We start from the raw sequence: 18,637 nt of genomic DNA, 5'->3' as shown, positions 1-18,637 counted from the left end.
AAAACCTAACAACTGCTCCTTACCACTAACAGATAATACACAGAAACCTGACTGGAATACACTGACTTCTTATTTTATTTTTGCTCCGAATGCCTTCAAGGCATGACTGGCTGTCTTGTGTTGTGGGGATCGAACCACAGCAACCTGAGCCTGACTGCTTTGTTGAAGCAGCCAGTTAAAGAACTGAGCTAAGGGGCAGGCCCCCAATCATTACAATTTTTGATGTGACGAGAAATCAGCCATAATATTGTACTCTTTGAAATTAGGTAAAAGATTAGCTACTTAACTGCCTTAAAAGTATTTAATATTTAGAGTCCTAGGTGAGGAAATTTTCCAGTTCTTTCATGGATAAGAGAAAAGCATAAAAGACATTAGTAATAAATGTATGTAGCAAGTGGAATTGGATAGTATCCACTGTCTCCTCGAACTGTGCAAGACAAATTCAGAAGGATAAAGAATATATCCTACATTTGAAAAGCAGAAATGAACTACTTTTTGTTTAATTAAAATGAAAGTATTCTCTTTAGGTTTTTAAATTTTTAATGATTTCTAAAATGCTGTTACAAAAGTGTATTGTAGCGTAGAGACGAAGGGCTGTGCCCCGAGTCCCACGGCCACACAGCTGTGGAGCTTAGTCCTTGTTTGTTGTCTGTTGCTGCTGTATTCTAGCAGTACATCTAGCCACAGTTCACTTTTGTCTTTTTAGGGTCACTGCATAGGTAACCTCCAGTTAGTACCAGTGAGTGGTATGTCCAAGAGGAAAAGGCTGTGTAATGATAGTAATTCTGAAAAGATCTGTTTGAGGTTTCAATCTTTTACTTAGTGGATTTTATCCCCTCTTTCTAAATTTGTATTATCTAAGTGGCCTATTGCTTTGTACTCTAGTTCACTTTATTGCTTGCTTTATCTCTGAGCATATGAAATATAAATCATCTAGTCTTGCTATTAATAAAAACAATTTGAGGGAGGACTAAGAACTCGTGTTTCATTGAGGGCTTTGCTGTTAAAGTTAAATTTGTGTAGCTAATCAGTGCCTTTTTGAGTTACTAAAATAGTATAAAACTTTGAATCCAAATTAAGCCTCTGATGTTAAGATGACTGTAATCACAAATTCAGTTTAATATGTTTTGAGTACCATGGTTCTGGTGATTGTGTAAGTGGCAAAAGTTTAAATGAATTATAACTAAGATTGAGTACTGTTTATTTCATTGGCTATTTAACAGTAGAGCTTATAAAGTGGATACCTTACCATTAGGTGTACAGCCAGAAAATATTGTAAAATATAATTTAAAAGAATGAAAACTTGTATGACTTTTTAAAAGTAAAAGTTTTAATTGAGTACATTTTGAGGATATAATACTACTTTAATTTTCCTTTTTACATAGTTGAATTTTCAATTTGAAATTTATAGTATCTGCAAAAAGTATGATATTTGTCCAACAGGTAATTCAGTGTGCTAGGTTAAACTGCACATTTATCATTTTGGAAAAGTAAAACTTGAAATTTTGATATTGTAGCCCACATCATTAAAAAGACTTTCTAGTAGAAAGTTGAATTTTAAAATACCTATAAGATGTTATAATTATGTTTGAATTTTAAATAGATGATTAAAAGGCTTTAGGATTTTAGTATTGTACTGACAGTCATCATTGGGGTAGGTGTTCTTACAGTTAGCTTTTCTCATTAATAGTATATCACAGTAGGATACTCAGGTGCTGGCATTTTTATTTATAAGATATATGAGTATATGAAAGCTGAGATGTTTAAAAGATTGCTATCACAAGGCATGGAATTTAATGGGTAGTACATGTTGCTTAGATTCCTTTGCTCTGTTGTCTCATCTTTAACTAAAAATAAAAATAACTTTAAAAAGCATTTGTGGGAAAATCCATTGTACTCCCTTCGTTTTTCCCTTTTTAATGAACCGGGGAAAGAAACCAAAGAAAATGTAAGGAAAATTAGGAGTATTAAGACTTCTTAAGAGAAAACCTAAATTCTAATCTACCTTCTACATGTCATATTTATGTTTCAGCTAAACAGTCCTTGTTACATAACTGAGTAGCTGGGGGAATAGTGGTGTATAGTTCAGTGGTTTTTTTTGAAGCACACAGTGTACATTAATAATTCCAAATAGGTTGTGTGTAGTGTAACAAACTCGTGTTTTGTAGCATTGATAATGAGTAAGCATCAGTATAGCGTTGTTGTTTTTGACTACTGGGGATTGAGCGCAGGCCGTTACCTCTCTTCAGGCAGGAGCTCCGCTCTGAGTTGTGGTCCCAGCCATTTTTCTTTTCTTTTGTTCTTTCAACATCTCAGAGTTGCCCAAACTGGTGTAGAACTTGTGATCCTCCTGCCTTAGCTTCCCAGGTAGCTGATACTAAGGCGGAATTAAGATGACTGTAGTAATTATATAGATTCATTTTAACGAGAACTGTTTAAACTGACTCTGAACTCCAATTAAATGCTAAAGGGCAGATAAATCATTCCCAAAAAGAACTTGAAATTGTGTGTAAACTCTAGAATAAACTCAGTGGCCTGTGTTACTCCTATTTTCTGAAAGAGGTACGCAGGTGTAGAAGGTTACTAAAACTGTAAATGTTCAAAAACTAGTTTCTTGGCTCTTTTTTCCCATTAAGTTATTATACAATATAGTGGGTGTGTGTGTATATATATGTATGTATGTATATATATCTAAGATTTTATAAAATTTAAATGATTTTTAATTTGAAGAGGGAGATTTTCACATGTCTGAGACCATTTGAATGTTAGTAAATAAAAGCTATTTGGAGCAGGATTTTAGCACCCACGTCAGGAGCTTTCTCCGTCTCTGGAGCTCTTGCTCACTCTTCTGTGCAGTCCTGGCTGTACCTGGCTTTTCCTCCATGTCTTTCTGTTTCTGTCATATAATTTAAAGCTGTAGTTTGTTGCCTGTCTGGTTATGAATTTAATGGAAGAACGCAGTGTCTTTTGTTAGAAAGTGGTTTTACTAAATTTGATTTTTGCTTTACTTTTATTGTTTTCATGGGTAAATTCCAATAACAGTTTTCATTTGAAGTTTTCCTCATTTTTATAATTGTTCTCTTAATGTTTCTTTTACTTAAGAGATTAAAAAAAAATGTTCCAGTGTCCACTAATCCAGAACAATACAGTTCTCCTTGCAACGTTCCAAATGAACAGAGGCTGCCAATCTACCACTCAGAATTTTTGCACATGCATATACTTTTTCTGACATCAACTTGTTCTCAGTGTGATGTGTGCTTTAGTTTTTAGACAACTGTAGCTGCATGTATCAAAAAAAGGGAAGAGAAGTTCCAAATACATAGTAGCCCATGCTGTGTTCCCTCTTGTGAGCCAGCCTGCCTTCTTTCTCCCATCCACCAGCTAATGAATGTCTTACATCTGTATCTTCTGTTTAAAAGGACTGTCGATGCTTGCTGTCCCTTCTTCCTTTTCTCTGGGTAAAGACTTTAATCTTCGGATTGTAAAACTTACTTACTAGACTTTGCTTCTCATTTCTGGAGTTCTTTACATTTTTTTCTTTTTAGTCTATATCTTGGTACCAAAAATTTAAGATTTTTTGCTATAAATCTGCCTCTCCAGTTGCTCATAATACATGTTATTTGATGAAATACTATTAAGTACACAAACTTACCTGCTGTGCAAGAGTGTTTGAGATTTGTTAGAACATATGTAAAGTTACATAGAATGTGAGAGTGCCAGGGGGAGGCACTTTGGTTAGCAAATGTTTGAGTATTATTTTTTGTGAAGCACAAAATGTTAAGAGATACAAACAGAAAAACAGCTGGCTTTGTTAAATTGGGGAAATTTAAGTTGAATATTTATAGAGTGAAGTGGTAGCATGCTAAATGAGAACAGGCACTTTCTACTTCCTTAAAGATGTAAAGATCAGTTTAAGGTAGTCACCGAAAGTTTTGTTGAAGAGGAAGAATCATATCTCAATGTCAATAGGTATTAAATTAGAAGAGAATTCATTTTTATAAGATGCACATAATGAAGTATTAAGACATACTCATAGTTTAGAAAATTTATTTAAGATATATTTTGGAAATACTGGACAATACGATGAAAAACCTAAGTTGAGGTTGATCTATCAGTGGCTTGAAGTTATCCTGTAGGCATAAAGAACATTAGGATGATGTTATAAATCACGTTATAGGATAAGCCAAAAACTAAGAGCAGTAGTTTGATTTTTAGTATTAGCATTTCATCTGTGAAACTTGAGTAGTGTAGGGACAACCATTTTAATTGATAAAGGAAGAAAGTTACACATTTTTAAGGTGATTCTGCCTAACAAAGTTTCTTCTTGGAGTTGAGGGCCTCCAGAAGTACGGCTTTTCATATTCCGCTTCATTCAGAATGCTGCCATTTGTGTATTTCTCATGATTGCAGCAGGTTAAGCCCTGTAGTTGTAATCTGCATTTTAATAAATGTCATTCATGTCCACATTTGTCCTCTTCTCCCAGCGAGGCTTCCTGAGTGTGACACTGCAGTAGAGCTTAGAATTGGGCCAACCCTGGCCGTCTTGCTGTTTGCTTGTCATTCCAGAGCGCAGTAATTTCTCTGTTATTGCTGAAGTTGCCCCTGTGCTCAGACCTCATTCTCTTTTTTTTTTTTTTTTAGTCTTTCTGCTTCAGAAAATTAAGCTGTGTATTTTTCTTTAAATATAATCATTCTATCATCACCAAAACTCTTTAAGTCAAATTTTGTATTTAGGTTTTTAAAGTTCATTGTAAATCTCCAAATCCTGAGAAGTTATACTCATTATTTCCTGTTAATATTTCCAGAATCCTTTATAGTCAATATGACAATTTGCCAGTAAGGGAATAAATATTATTTAACATGTGATTCTCTCATTTCCTGATTTTAAAAAACAAAACAAAATACTTGATACTATCTCATGATTTGTTTCAGCTGTTCCTTAATGTTATTTCATCTATGTGAAGTTTCTTACGTAGTCTTTACTTATATATGTCCCAAATGATATCTCATAAGCATGCTTGATTTTATTAGAGAAATACTTAAAGCTTGCTGTTTTGAGAATTCATTATCAATTTGTTTTATAATTATTTTAATTCAGCATTATTAATATACAATATAGATTTTTTTTTTTTCTTGACTCATTCTCTTGTTAGGCTGTACATTTAGTTTTATGATAGGTCCATGGACTTTTCACCTGGATAGAAAAGTTCGGCCCTACACACATATTTTTATAAAGGTGCCTTTATCATTAAATTTTTACTTTGAGAATTCTTACTCATAAATACTTGGACTCTGATTTTAACAGATGAAATACTTTACAGAGGAAGATGTTTGAACTTTCTATTTCTACTTGGTTTTATCATAGCATATACCTTATAAATAGTATAGAGTGTTTTAGTTACATAGAGGTAGAAGTAAATTGTTCTAGTGTGTAATCAATAGTTTGGTTTTTTTGTTGTTGTTTTGTATTTTAGGGGAGGGTCTACAGGGTGTTCAGGGTCTCACTACTAGATGGGACTTGTAATGATCCGCCTGTTTACAGCCTCCCAAGAGCTGGGATTACAGGCGCGTGCCAACACGCCCAGTCTCCGTCGCCATCTCAGTGCGGGCAGGGCCAGGACAGCAGGCCCAGGGATCGAACCCCAAGCCCCTGTACCTGCTTGCAGGCACTTTAATCCACTGAGCTATTTGGCTGGCCCTTGTAATCAATAGTTTGGAAAGCTTGTTTTGTATTTTGTAGCTATGAGATTTACTATTTGAGGAACCATTAAGGATGGTGAACTTGAGTTTTTAATTAATAAGGTTATAGGTACTTTTTCTGATTAGTTTATGAGTAAATGCTGTTTTTTAATGTTTTCACTAATGAACAGCAAACACTTTTTTTAATGTACTTTTTTCTCATGATTGAAATGTAATTTCATTTTCATTATAAAAAGTCACTGGGTTAACATTCCTTACACTAAGAAAATTGGTACTGTTCTCTGATGTCCACAACAGAATTGTTCTGTGGAGCGCACTTACAGTTGCTATTTTTCTTTGCTTTTGGGAGAACTTTATATAAACTCTGGTTTTCCCAGAGTATTCGTCTTACTACCTGTAAATGTGCCAACACTGATAGGTAGTACTTAGTATAGAATACTCCCCTCACTGCCCCTCAAGAAAGAAAAATGTAAAGCAAGGTAGTTTGCACATCACAGGAAAAATACCATGCTTTGGAGCTTCTATTACATTTTCTTGGCAATGCTGAATAGTACTGCTGATCTCTGTGTATTTCTGTCTACTTAAAAGTATAAACCTAGACTTGTAGTGTGATTCTGAAAATATGTATTAGCTTTAGAAAGTGGATTTGCAAAGTAGCCTTTTCTGTTTGAGAGGTTGGGTAAACAGATAAAGTAATCATTCAACAACATAGGACTAAGTCCAGTGCTTTAATTTTGATTTTTTGATGTAAGGCTTTTATTGAAAGGTAAGCTTTGTTCGTGTGGTTATTTATCACAATTCACAAAACCTTTTATCTATAAAACATTGACAATTAAAAATTTAAATCCTGACTTTTCTGTTTGTGCTTGTTCTCTCATTTTTCACCAATGACAAACTATATGGCTCCCTTACATTAATCTGACAAAATAGTTCTTTCTTGATTTTAAAGTTAAGAGTCAGTTACCCTTCTGTGCTGTTCTTTCATCCTCTAAACTTTCCACATACCCACAAAATAATTGTCTCATGATCCACTTTCTTGAATGTGGGGTACATTTTTGTGTACATTGGACACTCGATAAGTTTGCTTGTTTTCTTCATTGTGCTTCCACTTTGGGGAAGATAATTATCCATTATTTCCATCCAAAGCAGCATTAGTAAGTACTATTACGTACATTTCTGTTATGAGGAGCATAAGGAAAAGTCATCTTTTGGGGGCAAACTTGTTTGCAATATTACCTTCTTGGGCAGATTTCTTTCTGGTGGTATTTTCTCTTTTAATCAGTCTTAAAAGCCAGCTGTTCTTCTGAATTTTAATTAGCTTGCTTCTGTATTTGGTGAACTGTACATCCATCCTTATGCCAGATTATTGCTCTGGAAGGAAGTCTACCACTGCTCTTTCCAAGATTTCCTGGGTTATTGCTAACGAACTCAGTTTGTTCTAGATCAGTGGATACCGGAACAGAAAGGAGGTATTTCTTACCTGATAATGTGTGTGTGTTCCGATTCTGCTAATCCAGAAATCCAGTCGCATTTGTTGAAAATCATCCTTAGTTGTTATTTGTTAGGGAGTTGACTCCCTATTTTAGTTGTTTCTGAAATTCAGTCCCTAGATGTGCTTAGATAGGGTAGAACTTTTACCTCTTTCAGAACACTGCTACAGAAGTTTTCTACTGGAACATAGTGTGAAGAAGCACTGAGAGCAAAAAATTCAGAGTGGTGATTGGCCACCTCTGTTTGATTGACAGGTTGCAGGGAGAAACCCATTCGTTCTGGATTAATGGAACTGGAAAACAGAAAGCAATTATCAGGTAAAAAAAACCTTTTCTTTAACCTTTGAAATTCACCATTTAAAAGATGAGTCAGACCACTAGGGACTTTATTACCCCCCCCCCCCAAAAAAAAATTAGTGACTTATAAGCAGTGATCTCTGACTACTACTTCCAAGAGTTAATCAAAACATTGCTACAGTTGTTTCATGTTGCCAGCCTTTGCCACAAGGACAAGAATGAATGAAAGTAGATGGACTGGAAGGCTCAGTTACATTTTAAGTCTGGGTTAAAAATGTGGAGCTGAATTCCATGGGTGGGGGACATTGCTGTTCCTTTGATTTTCTGATTGTGTCTGGTCTGTGGATAGAGTTCTTTCGTTTTTCAAGGCTGTTAATCTGGCACTTCTCCTGGGTATTTACACATTCTATTATTGTTCAGTGCTCGTTATACCTAATCTCTGACTTTACTGAATGTCGATACTTATACATCTTCTATCATAAGACTGTAGTAACAGTAGTAACCAGTAATTGATACTTTAATGGCAATATTCTGATTATTGATTAAATATATTTCAGATTGAAGGCCAAGGACATGGTGCTGTATTTGACTGCAAGTGCTCTCCTGATGGCCAGCATTTTGCGTGCACAGACTCCCATGGACACCTGTTAATCTTTGGCTTTGGGTCCAGTAGCAAGTACGACAAGGTAGAGTGTTACAAATTCACACCATGTCATGATTACTATTTTGTAAGTTGGTGGGTGCTTTCTGGTTATATTTCTGCAGAGCTGGTGAGAATCAGTGTTTTTTAAATCACAGCTTCAAGATTTGTATTTTAAATGGTCTAGAGTCATATTTTACAAAAGTAAGGTAATGATAGCAGCTGTTAAATCTAACTTCTTTAACTAGATAATTCTCATTAAAAATCTACACATTTACTGTACATTTCAGGAGTAGCTTAGCCCCTTTAAAGCAATCAAAATGTGAGTTTTTGAAAGTTTGTCATTTTTTTTTGTTGTACGAACTGTGAGATGAGCGTCGTCGTTCAGTGCAGAGAAAGTGCTCACCTTGCACAGGACCTTCAAAAATTGGGTAAAACATGGCTGGCATACATCTAAGGCCTAAAGACGTATGGTAGCTAAGTGAAAGTAAAAAAATTCCTTTGTTTTATTCCTAGATTTGTTTTCATCATTTTATCTAAAACAGAATAGCTTAATCTTTAATGGTATATATTCTTTGTTCCTGAGAAAATTGAAAACAAGTTTTTTGATCATAAAATAATGCAGACTTTTTTGTTTTCATATTATGGTCCTAGAGATTGAACCTAGGGCCTCCTGGATACTGAATCAATAGGCATTGTGCTGCTCCATCACCACCAGAATACTCTTTCAGTTGTTGCTTAATACCATAATTTACATGAATGTTTTCTGTTAAAAAAGTTGTAGGTTAAAAGTTCTATGTTTTCATCTGGTGTTGGTCTTTCTTTTTGCAGATAGCAGATCAGATGTTCTTTCATAGTGATTATCGGCCTCTTATCCGTGATGCCAACAATTTTGTATTAGATGAACAGACCCAGCAGGCCCCTCATCTCATGCCTCCCCCTTTTCTGGTTGATGTTGATGGTAACCCTCATCCGTCCCGATACCAGAGATTAGTTCCTGGGCGTGAGAACTGCAGGGAAGAGCAGCTCATCCCGCAGATGGGAGTGACTTCCTCAGGTAGGGGCTTGCTTCCAGATGGCCCGCTTCTACTCTCCTACTACATTCCTTGACGGTCACTCATTTTGTAAAGCTCTGCTTTCTCTTGTTTACAGAAAAATTACTCTTTGAATGGTGCTTAAGAATTAACAAGGTTAGAGATTTAAAGCAATAATTCTTGTTTATATTCATTTTAACCTGAGCACTAATAGAGCCATTCTCATGTGTGGTATGAAATAAATCACTCTATTATTAAACAATATTTATTGAGACTATTGTCTGTATCTGACCTGCTAAATTAAAGGTGTTTGGTAGAAAATTTTATTTTTTATTTTTATTTTTTTTTTTGGCGGAACTGGGGATTGAACTCAGGCCTTTGCACTTGCCAGGGAAGCGCTTATTCCACTGAGCCATCTCTCTGAAAGATGTAGAAGTGTAATCACTAACAGTCAAGCACTTTTTTTTTTTTTTTGTGGAACCGGGGATTGAACTCAGATCCTTGTGTTTGCCAGTCAAGCACTTATCCTACTGAGCCATCTCCCGGCCCTGGTAGAAAATTTTAAACAGACATGGTCTGTACTATATGGGATTGTGTTACATAGATCAATAAATGAAGTTATGAAAAATACTTAACTAAAATTATGTTATTAGAAAGAGCAGTAACATGTGAGAGAAACTCTTAAGTCTACTACCTGTTCCCTTTGAGTACTATTTTAAGAAATGATCGTAAGTATTGAGCTGTTCTATGAAGTGGCAAAGTCAGGTTAAAGAGTTGAATGAGTGGTACAGTGGTGATGAGGTCTGTAGACTCCTCTGCCCCTTATGTAGCAATGTAGCCAGTCTGTTTAGTAAAAGAAGTGGAGAAGCTTTGTAAAGATTAAACCAGCCAGGTGTAGGGGGCATACTTGTAAACCCAGCCCTCGGAAGGCGGAGAGGCTGGAAGATTGCTGCCAGAGCCAGTCTGGGTTCCACAGTGAGTTAAGGCAAGTCAGAACCACATGGTGAAATCAGGTCTCAAGTGCCACCACCCCACCCTAAGAAGACTACACGTCATTCATAATTTTGGTACATTTTAGACTAGAAAAATGTTTATCACAGTGTTTTGGGTTTTAGACAGAACCTCCAGATTTGTCATGGACAGAACCTCCAAATTTTGTGATGCGCAGACAATGAATTTAGCATCTGTAGCAGCACAATAAAATCAGTCTTACTGCAGCATAGCAGACCCCTCTTATTTTTCTTAGAAGGATTGGGTATGAAATTATGCTCGTTTAGAATGAAAGCATTAGAGGACCTCCCTCTGCTGCCAGTTAACGTCTCAAGTAATATGAACTTGAATATCTGGAGTATGTGAAACTACTGTGTTTCAGCATATGAACATTGCATGAACTGAAAGAACTTAGGCACACTCGGTACTTTGAGAAGTCAAAGGAGAGTGTCAGATTAGAAGAATCCAGTGGTGGTGAAGTCCTGGTCATAGGACCAACATGAGGAGGACTGCTTTCAGTCCCTTGACGTGGGATTGGGAAGAATCAGATTGTACCCGGATCTTAAAGTAGGTGCCTAGGTTGGGGTTCTAGGCACATCAAAAAGAGAAAAGGACTGTTTGTTAAATAATAATTATCATCATTGCTGCTTATTATTTATTTTCAGAGTAATAGTTAATCCTTGTATCTGTATTCTAATCCTAAAAGTTGGAAAAAAAAAAAAATTAGCAGCATTGTGTCACAGACTGACCCTGTCTCTCACTATAAATTAATTTATTCTTCCACTAAGCTGTTCAAGTATAAAGTGGGGGTGATCACAGAACTGACATAGATACCATTTATTAGTGCTGGGCCACAAAAGAACTTGTCTTCATAGTATTAGAGGACCTCCCTTGTACTTTTCCTCATACTGCTTCTTTTTACAATGTCATTTTCCTTACCTTGTACTTTTCCTCATACTGCTTCTTTTTACAATGTTCTCTGTGTCGTCTTATCCCAGACTAAGGTATCTTGAAATTCTGACCTGATCAGATCTCCTTTTACAAATACCTGCACACCCAGGATTTGCTCCTTTTTCTTTGGGTCTAAATTTTTCGTTGGGTCTAAAGAACAGAATTCAGAGTAAAATTGTCATTTGAGGTGTGTCAAGCAGAAAAAGAAATTAATGCAGAAGCAACCAAAGAAAAGTGGTTTTTGAAAACTTACCATTACAGGCTATATTTCTTTGCATCTAGATGTCTAATTCTTGTTGAGAAATCTTGTAAGTTTAGCTAAAAATAGACGGGAGTCTGCTACAGTAATTGACTTGAATGCAGTTTTGTTACATTGAAACTAGATAGTACACTTGAAGTACACTTCGTCAATTGTAGTTACTTCACATTGCTCATCAGAATTAAAACATAATGCTTCCAGCAGCAGATGACGGAAGCATGCATGAGCACTTTGACCTTAGCACCGTCTGTTTTCATGACTTTGTAATTTCTGTGACCTTGGACATGTCCTTTTATTTCTTTTAAAAGGTAGCTTTTTCTTAAAAAATGAAGTAACATTACATGCTTAGTGCATGTCATTTTCCTTCCCTTGTACTTGTCCTCATACTGCTTCTTTTTACAATGTTTTCTGTGTTGTCTTATCCCAGACTAAGGCATCTTGAAATTCTGACCTGATCAGATCTCCTTTTACGAATACCTGCACACCCAAGATTTGCTCCTTTTCTTCTCTCATAGCAATGTTTTTCATAGTCTTCTTACATATTTTGCATTTCTTATTTGTTGCATTTTACCAGGCTTAGATACTGTTAAGCTAATTGAGATAATCCATGCTTGAATAACTTAAGTTTTGGGTTGTATTTTATGTAGATTTTTCCCCCCTTTGGAACCGGGGCTTGAACTGAGGCCCTTGCGCTTACCAGGGAAGCGCTTATTCCACTGAGCCATCTCCCCAGCCCCGTATTTTATATAGGTTGATATGAAACTGTAAGAGATAGCAAGTAATTCTCATTTGGTAAGATCTTACAGGAAAATTGGATCTATCATTTTAGTTTGTGCCTAAAAGATCAGTTAAAAAGGACATTCTTTTCTTTGGTCAGAAGTTGGAACACCAGAGCTACAGTATCTTCTGTGAAGAGGGCAGGGCAGTCACATGATCCCTGTAGGTGTCATGGGTGAGGCTTGGTGCTGGAGTAGTCGGTGGATTGCAGCGTGCCAGGCTCTTCCCCACTGTTGGCCAGTGCACATTTTGCCTTCTCCCTGGAGCGGCCTCTCTCTGGCTTGTCCCGTATCAGTCTCCACTCAGACCCTTCCAAGGCGGGTTTCTCTGACCTCTGCAGCCGCCATAGGTATTTCCCATCTGTCTTCCTTCCCCCTTTCTCACCACCGCCCTTATTTTAACAGCTTTCACAAGCGCTGTTATCAACAGGTTTTGTGTTCTTTCCCCATCAGGATGTTGGCCTCCTGTGGGTGGTGATCCTGATGTCTGTTTATTTACCATTGGCTTCCTAGTATTTGGCATGGTTCTTAGCAAGCGGTAGACAGTCAAGGATTTATTGACATAAAGGAGCTAGTAAAGTTTTCTTCTTCCACTATTTATAGAAATTTAGTTTTTTAAACCCAAATGAATTTTGTATCTAACTGTTGCTTCGTGAGACTGCCGATGACTAAAACAGTGGTTTGAGTAATAACAAAAACACTTTTAACGTTTCTTGTGATGTTACATAGGGTTGAACCAAGTTTTAAGTCAGCAAGCAAATCAGGAGATTAGCCCTCTAGACAGCATGATCCAGAGACTGCAGCAAGAGCAAGACCTGAGACGCTCTGGTGAAGCAGGTGTCAGCAACACCAGTCGTTTAAGCAGAGGTGAGCAGAGATTTATTTATTTTTTTTAATGTATTTAGTGCAGGGTCTACAGGATGTCACTATATAGATCAGACTCGTAGTGATCCTCCTGTTTTTAGCCTTCCAAACTCTGGGATTACAGGCGCATGCCACCACGCCTAGTCTCAATTGCAGTCTCAGGTAATCCAGGGGGGCTGGGCCAACACGGCACACTGAAGATTAAACCCTGGCTGCAGCACTCTGCCTAAGCAGGGGCTTTAATCTGCTGAGCTATTTGGCCAGCCCTCAGAAATTTATTTTTAAGTGATTTAAAAATTTGAGGGGCTGGGGAGATAGCTCAGTAGAATAAGTACCTGCCTGGCAAGCATGGGGTGCTGAGTTCAATCCCTGGTACCACACACACACAAAAAAAATTGAATAAATTTCCAACAGTAGAGCAGTAGTGAAACATGATTTATCCATAAAGTAAAATATTAAGCTGCTTAAATGATTATGTTTTGAAGAATGGTCGCCTAAAATTTAAGATATGTGTAGTCTTACATATTTTCATTACTGAACTTTGCTTTTCTTCCCGTTCCCTGTCCTTGTAGCGATTCTTTTTTCCTGCTAAAAAACTCATGGAAAATCGTCTGTAAATTGAACTCCCTGCACTAATGTTTTCTCTTTAGGTTCTGTAGGTTCTACCTCAGAGGTCCATTCACCACCAAATGTAGGACTAAGACGCAGTGGACAAATTGAAGGTGTACGGCAAATGCACAGCAATGCTCCTAGAAGTGAAATCGCTACAGAGCGCGATCTTGTAGCTTGGAGTCGAAGGGTGGTGGTACCGGAACTGTCAGCTGGTGTGGCCAGGTAAGAGGAATTATCGGTGTGTACCATGGTGGCTTGGGTTTTACCTTTGCTGGCCTACAGCTGCTTTTTATTTGAAAACTAGTACTTTAAATTGTTTGTGGCCCTGTAGAAAAATCAAATTTATTGATAGGTCTTTTTCTGGAATGATTCATGTAAATGATGAGGTGGGATATGTTAAGGAGAATAAGGAAAAGTCTTAAATTTGAATCAACCGTATGTTGGCATTGCAAGCATGACCCACTGCACTTGACTGAAACATTTTTGAATCATATGTTTATATAGGTTATGCTATTTGGCTAGGCAGTGCTTAGTGTTTATGTTATGATTTAGATTAAAGCATTTTGGAATCAACCAAATGAGAGTGTAGTAAGTGGAAAATCTTAGTTTGTCCTGTGTAATTCTTAAAACACATTTCATGAAAGTTATTATTTAGGGTTATTAATAAATTCCACTAATTCACTGTAATTGTTCATAAACTGAGTTACTGACAAATATGGGACTTTTAATATCTAAAACTATGCATACATGAGTTAAGTATGGATTTGTTATAAACCAATTTCTGTGGTCTATGCTATGAGTGAACACTATATGTGAATTATATTTAATTTTATAATCATGAAGTATTCAAAAATGAGGTCCAAGGGCCAGCCAGATAGCTCAGGGGACTAAAAGACCTGCTTAAGCAGAGTGTAGTGGCCAGGGCTTGATCCCCAATGTGCCATGGTGGCGTGTGCCTGTAGTCTCCACACTTATGAGGTTGAACACAGGATAATCGCCACAAGTCCAATCTACATTGTGAGACCCTGTAGATCCTATACTAAATACATTAAAAAAAAGAAAAAACTGAGGTCCATACGCTCCTACTACTGGCTTCTAAAATGTAACGAAAAATGTGATCAAAAATGTGAATTTGGATTTAAGATTTTTTGATGCTTAATTTTTTATTAACTTTCTTTTTGGTGGTACTGGGGATTGAGCCCAAGGACACTCTTCCACTGAACTACGTTCCTGGCCCTTTTTGTTTGAAGTCAGGGTCTCACTAAGTTACCCAAGGAGGGCTCATGATCCTCTTCCCTCATGTTCCCGGTCCTGGCATTGCAAGCATGACCCACTGCACCTGACTGAAACATTTTTTTAATCAGATGTTTGTATAGGTTATGCTGTTTGACTAAGCAGTGCTTAGCGTTTGTTATGATTTAGATTTAAATTTAAATCTAAGGCAAATTTGAACATTGACTTGGTTCTACAATGAGCATATCTTTGTTGAGACAGCGTCTTGCTATGTAGATCAGGCTGGCCTTGAACTTACTATGTATCCTGTGCTATGCTCAAACTAACAGCAATCCTGCCTCAGCCTCCCGAGTGCTGGGATTACAGGCCTATACCACCATGCTGGGCTTTATAAAAATATTTTTTCATGGAATACTTTTAGGTGGGTCTTTGCCCACTTTTTAAATTCTAATGTTAAAACTTGACTGGGGTCCAGTAAATAATACTTACATTTTCAACACCCTTTCTGAGCTAATTGAAAAACAACTCAGAGAATAGACAGGCATATAAGAAACCAAAAGTAGCTTTTTATTACTGATACAGTTGTGAGGAATATGACTTTTATTTGCACAAACTGTACTTCTTAGTAATAATGCCCAAAACACAAGTGGCAGTAGTCTACAATACACTTCCTTGCATGAGGCATCGGGGTTTCTTCAGAATTCAGAGCAGCATGCACACACTGCTAGGTGGTATAAGATCATTGCATCCTGACTGAGATGGTGGTCTTCTGCAGGATACAAATTAGGTGGTCCACTTAATTCCCTGGAGAGGAGTGAGTACAATTGCTAGTTAGTGATGGAAGTTCCTGCACATGATTTAGGAAACGAGTAGGAGGACCTGTCTGTCTTCAGATATTCACCTTTTTATCTTTCGATCTTTGTGTTTACCTCTTGACCCTGAAGTCAAAGTGGTGGCGATCGTCATACAGGTTACTCTCACTTAGGTCTTCCTAGAGACCCCCGCCCAACCCTGGTATAATACTGTGTCCCTTCTTTGGGTATCCTCTGGTTTAAAGGGTTCAGATGCAAGTCAGACTAGCACATAATTTAAACTAAGTTAAAATTGCAAACTGTCCACTGAGACAGTGCCAACATGGGGGTCGGGGAGATGGCTCAGTGGATTAAGTACTGTCCGGACAGTGCCAACTGTGGGCTCAAGTCTTTAACATACAAAGAACTCTTCATACTCAATAGCAAGTAAAACGGACCAGAAAATGAGCCAAAGCATGAATAGACATTTCACCAAAGAAAGTGGCACATAAGCATATGAAAAATACTTAGCTTTGGGAGCCTGCCAGTTAGCTCAGTTGTTTAAGCACTTGCTTATGTAAATGCAGTCAGGCGTAGGACACCGCAGTTCAGTCCCCACACTCGCCCTTAAGACAGCCTGAGCCAGCCCCCCCCCCCAAAAAAAAAAAAACTTAGCTTCATTAGACTTTTGGGAAATGCCAATTAAAGCCACAATGAAATATCACTACATACTTTTTACAAATAGCTAAAATAATAAATGAAGTCTTGATATTATAGTGACTGGGGAGAAAAGGGTTACTTAACTGTTAGTGTTTTGTTTTGTTTTTTTTTTTTCCCCTCAGAACCAGGGATTGAACTCAGTCCCCTGTGCTTGCCAGGCAAGCGCTTATTCTTCTGAGCTATCTCCCCAGCCCCAGGGTTACTTAACTGTAAAGGTTCCATTTGTGAAATGATAAAGAGATGGAGACCAGATTAGCGGTTGCTAAGATTAGGTGAGCTGGAGAAAAAAAGAGACGTGGGTATGATAATAGAACCCCACAGAGGATGTTTGAGCTGATGACCTGCACACAGCAATCTGTATCACAGACACAGACAAATGGACGTAAAACTAGAAAATCTAGGTAAGACTAGCAAGGGTGTATTAGAGTCAGTGTACTGTTTGTTTCTTAGAACTATGTGAATCTGTGATGGTTTTAAGAAAAAGCTTATAAATCAACAAATAAGTTAAAATGATGCTTTCCTTTTTTGTCTGTATTTTTTTGGTTATTTTCAGACAGGTCTCTCTGTGCAGGTCAGGCTGCCTTGAGCTCATCCTGTCGCCTCAGCTTCCTGTTTTGTGCAGGGTCTCACTATGCAGCTCAGACTCATAGTAATCCTCCTGATTTCTGCCTCCCCAGTGCTGGGATTACAGGCATGTGCCACCACACCTGGACTCCTATCACCAGCTCATTATACTCGGGGGCAGGGCCAGCGCAGCATGCAGTGCCAGGGGTCGAACCCTGGCCCCTGCGCTTACCTAAGCAAGGGCTTAGTGCACTGAGCTATAATGTCGGCCCTTGTCTTTTTCATAAATTTAAATTTACTCATTTTCCATTTATAACTATAAACATATTGAAAGTCCTGTGGTTAACGAAAATGACAACATTAATATATTCTAGTAGGAAAGCATCAGCAGTGTGTGGGTGCTCTGAGTTTGAACATTAATTTTTCTGGTTATGAAAATCTAGGTAAATAAAAATTTGAAGATCAAGTACCTTTGTAGCTCAAAAACTTTGAACTTGTAAGAAATTAAAGTCAAAAATTTATCCTTGTGAGTTTGGGTTTTGTGAAATTAAAGGTCCAAATGAAAGGTCTGATACTTATTCCTCAACTGTTCTCCTGTTACTGAGTTTCATCTTTAAGTTTGTATAGATAGCAGATTGTTTCAGTAGGTGAGGTGTGACCTGTCTCTTAGGAAAGAATGTAGTTCATTCAGAACTTCAGGAGTTGTGTTGGCTTTAAGAAAGATTCTAGCTGTGTAGCACTCCCCAGCATATTCCTGAAAGAATGAAATATACTATAGCAATCCCTTATTACCTTTGTTGATAGTAGCTCAGTTTATAAAAGCTAATCTGTTAGGAAGCTGCTTGTCCATTAACAAATAAATGACTGAAGATACACATGTAGTGGAATGTTAGTCATAAGAAGGGAATCATGCTGTTCTAGAGACTGTGTTAAGTGGAGTGAAGCAGATTCAGAAAGCCAGATGCCGAATGTTACTTCTCATGTAAAGTGAGTAAGGGAGAAGAGTGAGTATAGCGGGAGACTGATTACTAGAAAAGGGCAAGGCACTGATGGGGGGCGATAACAGGGAAGTGATTAGAATATGTTGTGTGCCTATGCACGTGTGCCAAGGCGAAGCCCACTGTTTAACCAGCTGAGGTTAATTTCGAATGTTCCAGCTGTCTCCATGGCATGTAAGAGTGTCAAATCACAGACCCTGTACTTGATTTAAAAAACAAAACTTCCAGTTTCTAACCCTTAAAGTAGTTACTTTAGGAACTTAAAACTCTACGTTTAAACTAGTTAATTTAAATTTTGAACTTTTGCCAAAATTTAAAACTTCATTTGCCAAGGACCCATTGCAAAACAGTTGTTTGACATAGACAGAAATGTATCTTATCAGTCCTCTGCTCATTTAATGCTTGATATCCTGAGGTTAAGACCTAAGAGTTTAGAGTAGGATGCTTACATCTATAAGAAAGCAACCAAGTTAGCATTCCTTCCTTGAACCCTAACATTCCCTTGGAGAGACTCTGTTATAAAATTCTAAATTAAGATGAATGGCTTTTAATCTTCCAGTAGACAAGAAGAATGGAGAACTGCAAAAGGAGAAGAAGAAATAAAGACTTACAGGTCAGAGGAGAAAAGAAAACATTTAGCTGTTGCAAAAGAGAATAAAATACTTACTGTTTCAAAGGTAACTATTACTGTTATATTTAATATTATTGTGTTAAACAT

The 18,637-nt window shown here is 37.3% G+C and overlaps 1 protein-coding gene across 3 annotated transcripts in view; it reads left to right on the top strand.

The window, feature by feature from the left end:
- Positions 1-18,637, top strand: part of Phip (pleckstrin homology domain interacting protein) — a 116,525-nt gene that overhangs the window by 56,044 nt on the left and 41,844 nt on the right. For 2 of the 3 annotated variants that reach the window (XM_023718737.1, XM_023718738.1), the window contains exons 13-17: positions 8,045-8,173; positions 8,959-9,184; positions 12,867-13,004; positions 13,652-13,835; positions 18,479-18,596. In XM_023718737.1, coding sequence (XP_023574505.1) covers positions 8,045-8,173; positions 8,959-9,184; positions 12,867-13,004; positions 13,652-13,835; positions 18,479-18,596 — 795 coding nt within the window. The remainder of the gene's footprint in view (positions 1-8,044; positions 8,174-8,958; positions 9,185-12,866; positions 13,005-13,651; positions 13,836-18,478; positions 18,597-18,637) is intronic. The other variant, XM_023718739.1, reaches the window with a different exon arrangement.

The sequence above is a fragment of the Octodon degus genome, unplaced genomic scaffold (assembly GCF_000260255.1).
Source record: "Octodon degus isolate 3935 unplaced genomic scaffold, OctDeg1.0 scaffold00061, whole genome shotgun sequence".
NCBI lineage: Eukaryota > Metazoa > Chordata > Mammalia > Rodentia > Octodontidae > Octodon > Octodon degus.
This window is presented reverse-complemented; position numbering and strand designations above follow the sequence as displayed.